At 39.6% G+C, this 15,192-nt stretch overlaps 1 protein-coding gene across 1 annotated transcript in view; it reads left to right on the top strand.

The window, feature by feature from the left end:
* Positions 1 to 14,626, top strand: part of LOC144786061 (cytochrome P450 3A21-like) — a 258,043-nt gene extending 243,417 nt beyond the window's left edge. The window contains exons 12-13 of the mRNA XM_078665006.1: positions 7,924 to 8,086; positions 11,682 to 14,626. Coding sequence (XP_078521132.1) covers positions 7,924 to 8,086; positions 11,682 to 11,780 — 262 coding nt within the window. The 3' untranslated portion in view covers positions 11,781 to 14,626. The remainder of the gene's footprint in view (positions 1 to 7,923; positions 8,087 to 11,681) is intronic.
* Positions 14,627 to 15,192: the final 566 nt, after the last annotated feature.

Raw genomic sequence — 15,192 nt, 5'->3', positions numbered from 1 at the left:
GTGATATCTGTGGGAAGTATTTAAAGAGGCATCTTTTGTAAATCCTACCAAAATATTTCAACAAAACACCACAGTAAAGATGTAACAGGTTCACATATTCGACTCTGGGCCAAGATTCACAAAGGTTTAGCATCGGATTAGCATTATTTTGTTAATGCGAAACCAACACTAAATTGATCTGGCAATTTACAAACCAGGGCAAATTGGTATTTGTGTTGGTTTGTATGGAAAAGTAAGATAAAACAGCGCTAAATGCTGCTTTGCATTACTTTGCGTCAATAGGGCGTTACATGGGTGGTACATGGGAGTTTAAATTCAACCACCCATGCTTTTGGATGCTAAATCCTGTCTACTAACATTAGTAGACTGGGTTTAGTGCCAAAAATTAACACCTCTGAAAAGCAGGCATTAAGAGTAGAAATGTGTTCATTTCTCCTTGCTTTTCCGACTTTGCATGTGTGCTGCACTGTAAAGTACACATGCAAAGTAGAACAATATTTTAAACTTGTTTAGTAATAGTATTTTATACAGGAAGGATACCCTTCCTGTATAAAGCCTACAGTAGACTCTGGCACGCACCTGAGCACTACGGTGAAAAGGTGTGGGGCTGGTGCTCAGCAGCACAAATCAGCACCAGCGCTAAGGAGATGGGAGGAACGTGCCATATCTCTGTGAATATGGCACTGTCCTACTCTCTCCCTGTCACGCAACGCAGCACAGCCTCTTTGGGTGCTGCGCTGCATTGCATGACACCTTTGTGAATCTGTATTTTGATCTCATACACTATACTACTGACATGTAAAATATTAGTACATTGTCACTTGCCAGACTGGTGATTTGCTCTCCTAATGTCCTTTCCTATGCTGCTAGTGTCACAGGAAAAATGTGCCGAAAAATGCACTCTTTCAATTTAATTTTCACAAACGTTTCTTGGGTGGATAAACCCACAATACCTCTGGGGTGGGTCAGGCTTTTTTAGCAGACCATGAACGTTTTCAAATGTTTCATGAGGATCCTTTCCAAACTTCTGAATTCTTTTGGAAATACATACAAATTTGTGCTGTAAAATACACAGTTTATCCCTATTTTTTCAATGCGGTCCTTCTACTCTACAATCTAGAGTGGTTACATATAAATGCCACTTTACGTTCTCACAATCCAGAGTGAGTATGTACATATGCCACATTAAAAGATCACAATCCAGAGCAGATACGTACGTACGCCACTCACAATCCAGAGCGAGTACATACACATGCCTCTCTAAAAGATCACAATCCAGAGCAGGTACATACATAAGCCTCTTTATAAGCTGACAATTCAGAGGGAGTACATATGTACACCACTTAGAAAGATCAAAGTCGAAAGCGAGTACATATGTAACCCACTTTAAAAGATCACAATCCAGAGCGAGTACGTACATACGCCTCTTTAACCCCTTCGACGCTCATGACGAGCTCAGCTCATGAAGTACACCTCTCGTACACTCATGACGAGCTCAGCTCGTCATGAACCGCGGGTTTTTCAATTTTCCAGCGCACAGCGGGAAAATGCACCGCATGGATGGTGTTAAAAGCTCACAATCAAGAGTGGGCCAGTTTAAAAAATCACAATCCAGAGCAGGTATGTATGTAGGCCTCATTAAAAGATCACAATCCTGAGGGGGTATATACATACACCATTTAGAAAGATCTCAGTCCAGTGGGAGAATGTACACCACTTTAAAGGATCACAATCCAGAGTGAGTACGCACATATGCCACTTTAAAAGATCACTAGTCCCCACAGCTCAGTTCTGCACTCATTTATTTAGAAGTCCCAATGTTCCCACTCTCTATCTCCAGACACAAGCTACTTCTTCCTGTTTTCTACCTTTTCTCTCACAGCGGTTCCTTTTCTCGCTTCTTTTCCCTTGTCTCTAACAGACTAGAGTCCTTCTCAGAAAATGTGATGTTTCCTACCTTTTTCAACTCTGTCCCTTGCTCAATTCCACTTCTGCTGCATTTCCAATGTCTGTACTGCTTTTCTCAGTAACCCTGCTATATTTTCTTTATCTATTTCTGTCACTGGCCAGCAGTCTCTAAGTACTCATCTTTACTTCTCTCTGTTGTTTTATCCTTAGCAGCCTTACTTTTCCATAACATTCACCTGTTTGCCTGTCTCTCCCCTCTGGGTTTCATGTTGCATTCTCAGTAGTCTCTGGGATTCTTAAAGCCCCCTCCCCTTCTCAGTCTTCTGCAAAATGTCTGCATAATGTCTGGTACGACAGCAAACATCCTTGCACTCTCTCTTCTTTTTGATGTGACCAAAATAGCCAACCTGCACTTGCATCTATTCTTCATTGACTTTAGTGCGGCATTTGATAATGTTGAGAGGGGGAAACTCTAGGGTAAGCTGGCACGCTGGGTAATTCCTCAGGACATCTTGGACATCTTGTTACTTCTACACACTGATACCTGGGTCCAAGTGAAGTTGGAAGGGGGAACTCGCCTCTCTAGGAAAGTCCCCATAACCGAAGGCCTGAAGCAGGGTTGTGTGCTGGCATCCACTCTGTTCAACCTCTCTATGGCCAGCCTACCTCAAGCTCTTATCATCAGCAATGCACATGCCCCCAGGTTTGTTGGTAAGCCACTGATCAACCTTATGTATGCTGATGATGTGGTATTGCTTAGCCACACATATGTTGGTTTCCAACATCCACACGGCGAAATGCAGAAATATGCCACAGAGAATAACCTAAAGATAAATTTCAAGAAAACGCGGACCATGACAGTAAACAACAAAAGAAGGTGGCAGAAGAGGTGGCACCTGGGAGGTGCCCTTATTGAATCCACCACTGATTACAAATATCTAGGTGTCATCATTGATAGGGAAGGTTCCTTCACTCACCAGAAAGAAGAAATCAGGAGAGGCCTGGTCATAGCGACAATGTTGAAAAACCTGTCATCAAAACTGATGGGGGCCTCAATGTGCCCCCTCCTGAGGGTAGCACAGGCCAAGCTACTCCACACTTAATTTATGGCAGAGATGCTTAGCAACTTGATAGCTCCCTATTTTTTGGCGTTAGACATCACTTCACTATATACCAGTATAAGACATACTGATGGTATTAGGGCATTACAACATTATTTAACAACAGAATCAGATGGCTTGACAGATCATACTAAGATGGTGATTAAAATGGTCCAATATTGTTTAACAAATAACGTGTTTATGTTTAACAATTTACACTACCAGCAAACACGGGGAGTTCAGCCTTCCAAAATACACTTCACCAGCTCAAATAAGGCTGGAGTTCAGCTGAGTGAAACAATTGCTGCCCAGGCATGGCGCCTATACCATCTGCTAGAATAAGATTATATTCTCTGTATCAAATACTCAGCTGCTATGGCAAGTACTCCAGCATAGGTAAACCTCTCCGGGCAGACACTACCTACAAGAATCTTTTGAGATCACAAGCCACCCCAACCTCTGGTACACTCAGCTACAACACTCATCCTTTACAAAATGGGTCTGGAAGTCTGTAAAACAAATCTCCCTGCTAGAGGACAAGGCTCTGAGCGACCTCTAACCCTGCTCGCAGGCAGGTCTCTCCTCACGCTGCTGCACAGCTCTGCCTGCATTGTTTTTGCCTAATCTTGTTTTTTTCCCCTGTGCCTAACTTGCTTTCTTGCCCAGACTTGTTTTTCCCCTGTGCCTGTACTTGCTTTCTTGCCCAGACTTGTTTTTTGCCTTGTGCCTAACTTGCTTTCTCGCCCAGACTTTTTTTTTTCCCCTGTGCCTGTACTTGCTTTCTTGCCCAAACTTGTTTTTATTCCCCTGTGCCTGTACTTGCTTTCTTGCCCAGACTTGTTTTTATTCCCCTGTGCCTGTACTTGCTTTCTTGCCCAGACTTGTTTTTATTCCCCTGTGCCTGTATTTGCTTTCTTGCCCAAACTTGTTTTTATTCCTCTGTGCCTGTACTTGTTTTCTTGCCTAAACTTGTTTTTCCTTCCTGTGACCAGTTCTCCACCGGCCCCGCCTGTTTTTCCCGCTGCTGCGTCCCTGCCCCCTGCAATCCCATTCGCCGCCCCCACTCCTGCCTCCCAGCTGCTCCTCCCTTCCACATCCCCTCATAAGGAGGCTGCGCACAATGCCAGGATATAAAGTGATGAATTCCAGAGACAAGTACAATAAAAAGAACATAGGATATTATGCACTCATGCATAAGTTGGAAAATGAAGCCTCAATAGTCATCAAAAACTCCGACAAAGGAGGAAACATGGCGATATGGGACAAAGAAGAATACACCAAAGAGGCCCTGTCACAACTTAATGATCAAAAGTTTTACATCAGAAAAAATGGAACCGGTCTAAAGGAAATACATAAAATATATTACACTAAACTTGTCAAAGCAAAGGGATTAATAACTATGGGGGAATATATGTTAAAAAAAATGTATTATCCCATCACTCCATCAATATATTTTATACCAAAAATTCATAAGGACGCAAACAAGCCACCAGGCAAACCCATTATTTCAGCGCTTGGGGGGCTCTTGGAACATACGTCACAATATATGGATTTTTATTTACAAAATTATTTACAATCCTTACCTTCATATGTACGAGATACCAGCAACTTTTTATATAAATTGAAAGACTGTTAATGGCAAAGGGATTATCTATTAATGGCGTTATACATCACTTCACTATATACCAGTATAAGACATACTGATGGTATTAGGGCATTACAACATTATTTAACAACAGAATCAGGTGGCTTGACAGATCATACTAAGATGGTGATTGAAATGGTCCAATATTGTTTAACAAATAATGTGTTTATGTTTCACAATTTACACTACCAGCAAACACGGGGAGTAGCCATGGGAGCCAGCTTCTCCCCCAGCTACGCATGTCTACACATGGGCTGGTGGGAGGATCTGGTTCTCACAATAGAACACGGAGTGAATGTGCAACACACCATAATTGTATGGCTACACTTTATAGACAACCTATTCCTCATCTGGAAAGGAACCGAAAATGAAGCTCAAGAATTTGCCAATTCCATCAATAAAAATTCACTTAATGTACATTTTACTACCACTATAAGTGAAACAACTGTCAATTTTCTAGATAAGCAGGTATACATTCAGAACAACAAGATAGAGACAAAACTATACCGCAAGGAAAGTGCAGGCTAATCAACTTTGCATGCCAGTAGTGCCCACCTCAGACACCTGATAAACAGCATCCCCTATGGGGAAATGCTGAGACTGAGAAGGGTTAACAGCAATCAGGGAACCTTGAAAGAAGCACAAGAAGAATCCAAAGCTAGATTCCTAGCACATGGTTACTCACTGAAAACCATTGAAGGGGCAATACCAAAATCCATGATTTCAGAGAGATCAGAATTAATTAAACCTAAGCCGGGGATATCATTAGAAAACCATCAATATCAACAGGCGAATCAGACTCCCTAAAATGTATTTAAAACTGAGGAGTTCAGAATAATCATGGAATACAGTAAGCAGCACAGGGAATTACACAATATCCTCACGCGTAATTGGCCACTGGTGTTGAGTGATCCTGTGATAGGGCATACTTTATCACATAAGGTAGCCATTACACATAGAAGGGCAACCTCTATGAGGGACAAATTGATGAAAAAAAGCCCAGAACTGATTGAAAGCTGCAGTTCGTTGAAGTCTCACAGTGGATTTCAAAGGTGTAAGACATGCAAAGCATGTCAATTAGGTATTAACAAGACCTCATATACAACACAGTTCTGCCACGAGGAGATTAAAATAACAAAATAACTCACTTGCAAAGTATGTTGTATATGTCCTATTGTACCCCTGTGGGCTACAATATATAGGAAGCACAAAACTACAAGCCCACAAGCGAGTGCTTTAACACATCAAAGCAATTACTAACCAGGACAACACATACCCTGTCGCAAGACATTTCAAGGAATACCATAACTCTAGGAGCCAAGATTTAAAATGCTATCTAATAGACTCAGTGCCCCCGAGCAGATGAGGTGGCAATAGGGAGGCCAAATTATGAAGACTAGAGACAAGGTATATCCTTGAAATGGATTCCAAATCTCCAGGAGGGTTGAACAACACTGAGAATATGTCCACCTGTTTATAAAACCCAACTATCAATAGACTAACAGACTAGTATAATCGAAGAAAAGAAAAAATAAGGAATTTTTATACATGTTTTTTTAATGTATTTTACACAGAATGTTTTTAAGATGTTTATTTATTTATATCTATTATATATAATCTAATATCTAAACATATGTGACCAAATTTACATGAAATAAGCTGCTATAAAAGTCCAATAACGACCTGAAGACAAAGAAAGGAAAATAATAATCATATAAGCAGATTGATCTGCAAAGCATTTTATAACCATATGAATTTTATCATATGCTTATAAAACTATCAAACAAGCAGATTTTATGATTTATGAAGGGCAATTACTGTTGAAACAGCATTAATGACATAATGGCAGCAGAAACAATGGAGAAAAAATAAGTATATAAGAGGTAAGAAACAGATTTTAAAGCACTAAGCACTGACCCTTGTTTTGCACTTTTTTTTAACATTAGGACCATGGGCGTATTAAATCTGCAAGATTTATCTGTAGAACATTATCAATTGCCTTGAAAAAAAATTAAAAAGTAAAAATATTCTATTTTGCACATTATTCAAAGGAAATTTGCTCCATTTGTATTCGATTTTTATATATGCATTTATGCAATTATTTATTGAATATTTTCTACAAAAATCGATCACCCTGATAACAATGAAGAAATGTGTCCCATAGGAAGCAATTACATAAGACAATATATGCATTCTAGCTGGGGTTTCTTTATCAATTTACAGTGTACCTCTTTCACTTGAAAAGCCATATGTATTTAACAAGAATGTTGGCTATACAATATTTATAAACTGAGGTATGGAGTTTAACAAGGCAAAGAGATAGCATTTACGCTTTGACAAAATGCATTGAAAAGTATTTTTACTATGTCCATGAACATGTGTACTCTTTGCACAAATCACAAAAGCACTAGGTCACTTTAAAAATGAAAACTGCAACCACAATGATATTATGTGATCAAGACTCTTGACGAGTGAAACGGTGGCATCTGAAATAAAAATTTAAAATAGCACTTACTCCTTGGTCCATGTGTGGCAAGAAGGAGTTGAAGAGCCTGCGGAGAATGTGATTTATGTATATATATACACATACACACACACACACACACACATTGGAGCCCTTTACTTGAGCACCAGTTACATTACATAAGGACGCATATTACATATGCAGTGAGAATAAATGTGGCCAAACAACATATTATTTACATCGCTTTTACTAATCAACACATATTCAAACATTTATTAATTTATCACTACAGTAAAACGGTCAAATTCGAGATTTTTACCAGTATGTAACAATTTATTTACACATGAAAACATATCTTACAAGAGTCAGGATATCTCTTGAGTGTGATTTTTTTTTACCTTGTAGCACATATTTAACTCTTTGATTACATACATTAGATACAACTACATATCCCATGGGATAAACCACATATGCAGATGCACAGAGTTTAATATTTCAATTATCATCATTGCCGATGTTGGAGGGAATGAGCATCATTATCCTCGCAAGGCTATACCGTTCGTCTGTAGTGCTTCCTCCCCACAATTAACAATGGTAATTAATAGCATATTACACTCTGCACATCTGTTCATAATATTTAATGTGTTAATTAAGGTGAACACCAGTAAACAGGATTATCAAAATCAGCAGTTAACCACTTCATTCTCCAAAACATTTCATAACACCAAGCTCCTCACATGTAGCAGGGCCTCATAAAAGGATCTAACTGTGGGTTTCACTCTTGCATCTCATTTTGATTTTTCCAGGTTCAGTAAGGAGAACAAAAACACTCAGGAGCCATACACCTTCCTGCCCTTTGGAAGTGGGCCCAGGAACTGCATTGGAATGAGGTTTGCCCTTCTCAACATAAAGGTTGGAATAGTTAGCCTGCTGCAGAACTTCAGCTTTCAGATCTGCAAAGAAACACCGGTGAGGAACCAAATTTTGCATATCATGGTTTTCTTCTGTGTGGATTAGTCTTTTGAAAAAATGACTCACTCAGCTTGTGTGGTATGGGCCCAATTCACAAAATGCATTGAAAATCTGACACCACAGGTCTGAGGCCTCACATGGATGAAGAGTTACAACTTTTTGGAATTCTTAAGGTTTCCAAATGCATGCCTGGGAATCTAAATGTTGCAGGATTCCATGCCTACTCCTCAAAAGGTTTAGTGAATTCCTTTTATCACAAGTGTGGAAATTGTTTTGCCTGTTTAATTGTAATCACTGTGCAATTATGCCTGGTGAAATGTAAATGCCTTGACGCAGTGAAACTTTTTCCATTTTGGTGAAAACTCTCACCCCTCACCCCGCCAGTATTTAGGGTGTTGTTTCCACTTCCCGTGTAGAAAAGAGATTTTCTCATGCAATTGGCCTAGATTGGTAACTCCTCAATTCTTGAGTGCGATTTATTCACACACATTGTGCACTAATGTGGAATATAGCATATGAATTTGGGTTACCTTTCACGAATACCTTGCACTCATAAATTCAGCTATTTGCATCTATAAGTCTGACATACACATGTAAATGGTATCAGAAACAAAGAACTTTTAGAAAACAAATATATTTCTAGGAATGCAAATTTGGCACTTTCGAGCTCCTTTTAACAAATACTTTCTCCAATATTTCAAAGGTGGACAGATTCCCACATCGTATCTGCTTTCCCAGAACTCTAGCTTTATGCAAATCTTTTGGCTACCTGATTACACCATATTATTCATAAATATAAGGAGTGGAGGGATACTTGATATTAGTAATGCAATATGCCTTTACATGTTATGGGCGTACTGTGAATAAACACATTCCAATTGTGGCTTTGAAATTATCAAAAAAAGCTCATTGTACAAGGCACTGAACATACAAGTTAACAGAAGACTTTGTTTTAAATCTGTGCCCAGCATCATAGAGCTTGTAAGGTCACACCTAAACTTTTTTTTAGCACAACAACTCTTCATCATGGTTAGTGGAAAACTACAGAAATGATCCCTGAAAGGGCGGTCTTAGTTTATACTTGCATTTTAGAACTATAGCAATGAAGTTTACTAGTGAGTCATCTTTAGAATAATGACGATTTCTAATATGTAACAAAGCTGATACCAACTTGTCCATCTTCCTTATTGCATTTCCTACTTCACATAAAACTTTCTATTGGATTAAGGAAACTTTCTAGCAAGTGATTGTTCTATTCCTAACTTGTCCATCTTCCTCATAATATTCCTTAGTTGTTGAAATTTTAGACTTTGAGTATCGAAGATTTCTTTTTTTCTTTTTTTTTGTTGACAATCAGGATACCAACAATGCATTCTTACAAACAGAGGTTAAAAATGTATTTAATATGAATACATAATTTATCAAAAAATATAGGAAATCTAAAAATAAAATCTATTCGCTGCCCACTTAGGGCCAGATGTAGGTCGCCAATTACCGGTCGGTAACGGCCGATTTCGGCCGTTACTGACCGGTAATTGGTTTTTGAGATGTAGGGGGCCTGAATTTTACCGAATCTGTAAATTTACCGATTCGGTAATTCCAGATGTAGGTGGCACTTAAAATAGTGCCACAGGCCCTTAAGAATTCGTTATTTACCATGAAATACTATCTCATGGTAAATAACGAATTCCTGTGTACATGCACATCTGTGCATGTACACCTGTGCCATGTGGCACACATACATGCCCTAAGGGCATGTATGTGTGTCACATTGCACACAAGCCAGAATCAGGGGTGCAACAGGGTGTCAAAGTGACGCCCTGTCCCCCTTGTAAATTCGGTAATTTTACCAAATCGGTATTTACCGATTCGGTAATTGACATTGATTCCTATGGGCCTCAAGGCAAATTGCGAGTCGCAATTAAGGAATACCTCCCCATTCATTCCTATGGGCCTAGCGGCCCATAGGAATGAATGGGAAGACATTCTCAATTTGCGAATCGCAATTAGGGAATCGCAAATTGAGAATGCGATTTCAAGGGTGCAGGGGTGTCCAAAGGACACCCTGTTGCACCTCTGAAATTGATCTGAGCACATATGTTGCGCACACACATGCCCTTAGTGCATGTGTGTGCGCAACATGAAACTTTGAAAAATGCACTTTAGTGCATTTTTAAAAGTTTTTGCAAATTACCATGAAGTTCAACTTCATGGTAATTTACGATCCCTATTAGCGAAATCGCTATTTTTTCAACTTTAATGCATTGCATTTAAGAAATCTCAATTTGAGATCCCTTAACTGCAAGTAATCGCAATTTTGCGACTTCTTAATTTGCAATTTTTGCATTTGGGATGATGCATCCCAAATGCAAAAATACCGGTCGCAAAGGGGCAGATTCTGAGAATCTGCCCCTTAGCGGATTTTACCTTGATGCATCTATGCCTATATCTCAAGAGAGGAAATATGCACAAAGCCTCTGGCTGGCCTCGGCCAGTCTATCCTTGTATGCCTTTGTATATACCCTGGCATCTAGGCACCTTGCCTGCTCAAGCTCAGATTGCAGAGCCAGAATTTCCTTGTGCATAGCTCTATTACTCTGAGCAGTGTAAAATATAACCCCCCCCCTAGTAAATGATTTGCAAGCTCCCCTAATAGAGTAAATGACTGCAGTGTTAGCATTTAGCTGCCAAAACTCCACCAGTCCAATGTGAATGGTCATAATCCAATCCTTTTGTGTCAGCAAGGATTTGTCAAAAGACAAGCGTGGCTTTTAGCATACAGGGGTTACATCTTTTAAGACCGACGTCTCGGATGGAGTGATCCGAGAAGGGACTTGACAAAATACACATCCCTACCTTTTGCCAGTTGCGAGGTATTAAAAAGTAGTCAATACATTCAAGTAAACTGTCATTCTTATAGCCTGCAAATATGGCTGTCAGTGTATTAATGGTGCTGTCAATGTATTAATGGTCCCTTCAGACATCTGAGAGCCGCTTACCAAATAGTGACTGTGATTTTGCCACTGGAATTGATCAGTGTTATTTATGCACTTTTTGTTCACCAGTATTGTTCATTAAATTGAATAATTTCAGAACTCAATTCCAATTGGTCAGTATACCTCAGCACCTTTTTTTAAAGTCTTACAACTCTCTTTTCTACATGCCCCTCAACAAATTAATACCTCTACTCTCAATGGCCCTCAACAAATTATTATTAAATTGGTATAACCCAATATTGACTTGTTTTTTGGTATCCTCCATCAGATTTACAACTGTCTCTGGTACAAGATGCTGTGATTTTCAGTGGTATTTGGAAAGTTCATAAATCTTAATTTTGCATATTTCATTACCCACAGAACCCAGACGTATACATTTTCCAGTTGCCCAGCAAATACATGTGTGTGTTAGGTAGCTGATGGTCGTAACTGCTGTTGGATGCATTTCTAGCCAGTGTGATGCTCTGTGGCCAGTTAGTTATGTCTGGAACCTCACAGCCTGAGAATTACAGCTCTTTACATGCCTCTCAGATTTCAGTTTATCTCAAGGTCCTGTTTAAACGTCACTCTTTTTTTGTTTCTCTCCATCGTTGCAGATTCCACTTGAGTTGGACAACAGGGGGATGATCAAATCAAAAACGCCAATATATCTAAAACTTGTGCCCAGGACAGCTGCCTCAATAGAAGATAAATGATTGACACAAACCACACGTCCTTCTGCAAAGCCTCCATACTAACAGCATGCAACTAGTTGCGAATATCACACTGGAAAATGAAGAATCATTATATTGTCTAGCAATGCCCACTCTTGAGGTCTTTCCTAAATCATCCTGTCCTTGATCCCCTATCAGTTTTTACTCTTCGCCTTTGGATTTTTTTATGGGCTATATTTCTTGCACTTAGTTGCTAAAATCAGCGTTGCATCACCGATTAACTTGATTATGCTTCGGATATGGCGTTTTATACTCAACACAACCAATCAGGTCTAGCTAGCGCAATATAAAACTCTCAAATAAATGATCTCCTCCTGTTTCTCAGTTATGTGTCTGTAACAGCATGGCTGCTGGCTTGAAACCACGTAGAGAGCATCACTCATTGCCATGCCGAGACACCGGCAATCTTCTGTTAATCCTGAAAAGCTTGTTAAAACTGCACATTATTCAACTCCTATTTTATTCCCCAGCAGTTGTGTCTCCAAGAATGTAAAAAAAAACACATTTTAGCGCTGGAGGGGAGCTGCAGAAATCCGGCACTTTCAGTTGATGCTGTAGTTGTGGTGAGCCCTCCTCGGGAGCTGCTACAGCTGATGCCTGCAGCTCCCAGGGCAGCATGTTCTCCTCGGCGTGCAGCTGTCAATGCCTGGCAGCCTCCTGCCAACTCTTGGGCAGATCACAGCGGGCGCAGCCCTGTCAAACAGGTATGTCCAACTCTTGGGCCGCTCCAAAGCTAAAAGGGATCTCTTGGCAGCAGGGAGGCCGCGTCACCAGTCTTAATGTACAACTAATCCACTTGACAGGCGTGATATGCTCTGTGTTTAAAAAGAATGTAAAGCTGCGTGATAGTGGGTGGGGCTCCTTCTGTTTACTTTCACTAAAGGGATAATGCTTACTAATGTCCTCTGCTCCTCTAAATTAATATTTTGCTACATCTGAGCAAGAATTATCTTCTGGGCACAGACAAACAGACTCTAAAGGATTAGAATTGATATTTAAATGCATTAAAATGCAGATACAATACATTTTCAGAATAGAGAAGAATGATTAACAATAATGTGACAGTTTTTTCTTTTTTTAAATAAACCCCAGTTTTGGGAGTTTGTTAAAAAAAAAGAAAAAACCCATTGTAAAAGTTTGATGGGCGTCCACATCATATTTATTGGAGCTATCCATCAAACGTTTACAAAATTAAATGGAATTGTGGTTAAGACAGTTCCTGCCAAGGTTATGATTTGTCCATGAGGGTTACAAACAATTTTACATTTGGCAGGCATAGGTCCCTTTGGATGGCGGGGCAAATGTAATTTACCAATCCGACGAACCCTCTGCCCCTCCAAGGTCTAAGTCAGCCCCTATGACACAACAAAATTGGAGACTAAGGGGGTCATTAGGATGACGGGCGGACTTTGTCCGCCCGTCATCCTACCGGTAAAAGGGACCGCCCGCCATAAGGGCGGGGTCCAGTGGCTAGCATTAGGATGCGCCCGCCACAGTGGTGGGTGCATCCTGCATTCCTACCATTGTGGCGGATGGTGCACTCAGCACCGCCCGCCACAATGGCAGGAAGGCATGCTATGCACTTCCATGCACATCATGGCAGGCACCGCGCTGTACCTGCCATGCTGTGCATGGAACTGCTGGGGGTACCATAGATACCCCCCATGTGCACCCCCCACCCCCTCCCGGAGTCCATGGGGGCCCGCCTCGGGCCCCCATGGACTCCGCCTCGGTCGACCGGGGCGGAAAAGCGACGGACGGTCTTTCTGTCCACCGTGGACCCCCCAGCCATACTATTATGGCGGGGGGTCATTCCGGCTAGGATGGCGGGTGGATCGCCCCGCCAGGCCGGCGTCCTAATGGGGGCCTAAGATTCAATCGTATAGGTGTAGCAGAAAAAATGAATTCGAAAGATTTTTTTCAACAAATGAACATTTTCATGAAACACAAACGGAAAAGGATACTGAAACCTAGAAGTGATTCTGACCAAAACATTTCAAAAAGACATTGCTTTAATGTTATTTAAAATGAAGAAAGATTAAAAAAATATCAGAAGATCAGAATGCAAAGCAATACAAGAATGTTATCATGTTGAATTCATCAAAAAGGGATATTCTGTTGAAAACATCTTCAAGTATTCGCGTAAAGAATACACCTTACCTTAGCTACAAAGAGGAGGTTACATTACCTCAAATAGTGATTCCATATACTGATTCTTCTAGATAAAAGAGTAAAAAAGAATAGATAAGAAAGAAAATGTCACAACTGCTCTCAACCACAAGTTCATTTTAGTATATATAAGTGTATATATATATATATATATATATATATATATATATATATATATATATATATATATATATATATATATATAGAGAGAGAGAGAGAGAGAGAGAGAGAGAGAGAGAGAGAGGGAGAGAGAGAGAGAGAGAGAGAGAGAGAGAGTGAGAGGGAGAGAGAGAGAGAGAGAGATTGGAAGCAATCAAGGAAATGTTGATGTTACCAACTTATGCTTTTTATATGTGAGCTTCATTATTTTCTTCATGGGCTAATATTACATGCACATTTCGTTCGAAGAATTTATATTGCATCATCATGATTGGGAATACAACTTGGGACTTGTTGTAAATGTATTGATGTGTATAGAGTTGCTTCATTTGATTTGGGTATATTTTATGTTTTAATAAAAACGTTCAAAAATATGTCATCAATCCTTTTGACATCAATGGAATCTTTGTTTATAGGTTGATTAAACATGGCAAAAGAATTTGGAGAGTTCAGAAAATATGTACATCATGTATATCATTCCATTAAACTAATTTTGGAAAGATGATGTCTAAGAGATTACTTTTTAATATCACAAATTAGAGTGGAACAAAATCAAATGACCACGGATCTCTATCGTAAATAGACAGTTTGCAACATTTTATTACTGGCAACAAGCTTCAATCCGCATTCAAAAAACATTGCTTCCTGTACAATCAACTATTGTTTGTAAATTCAGTGTCCAACGCAGAATAATGTGAAATTCATGAGAGAAAAGTGCTTGATAAATTTCATACATGTGCATGAGGCTATTCAGAACAAATATTAAAACAAATGACAGATAGTCTTCCTTGGATTTTCAAGTAGGGATCCATTGAAGGTGTCAAGTCAGAAAGAGATGAAAGAACGTACAAAGTTATTTATTCAGTTTAGCAGACATTCATGAATAATTAACAAGAAAAAATAGCAGAAAATGTACATTAGACAAGAGGATACTAATAGCTGAGCATCACAATCAGCACAACTACTTTTGGTTCAAAAAAAGAAAATGGGGACATAGCACATCCTTGTTTTTAATGCAATAATTGCAGCAGCATGCTTAAAGGTAATTTTATATGTCACACAAAAA

Source organism: Lissotriton helveticus, chromosome 10, assembly GCF_964261635.1.
Source record: "Lissotriton helveticus chromosome 10, aLisHel1.1, whole genome shotgun sequence".
Classification (NCBI taxonomy): Eukaryota; Metazoa; Chordata; class Amphibia; order Caudata; family Salamandridae; genus Lissotriton; species Lissotriton helveticus.
This window is presented reverse-complemented; position numbering and strand designations above follow the sequence as displayed.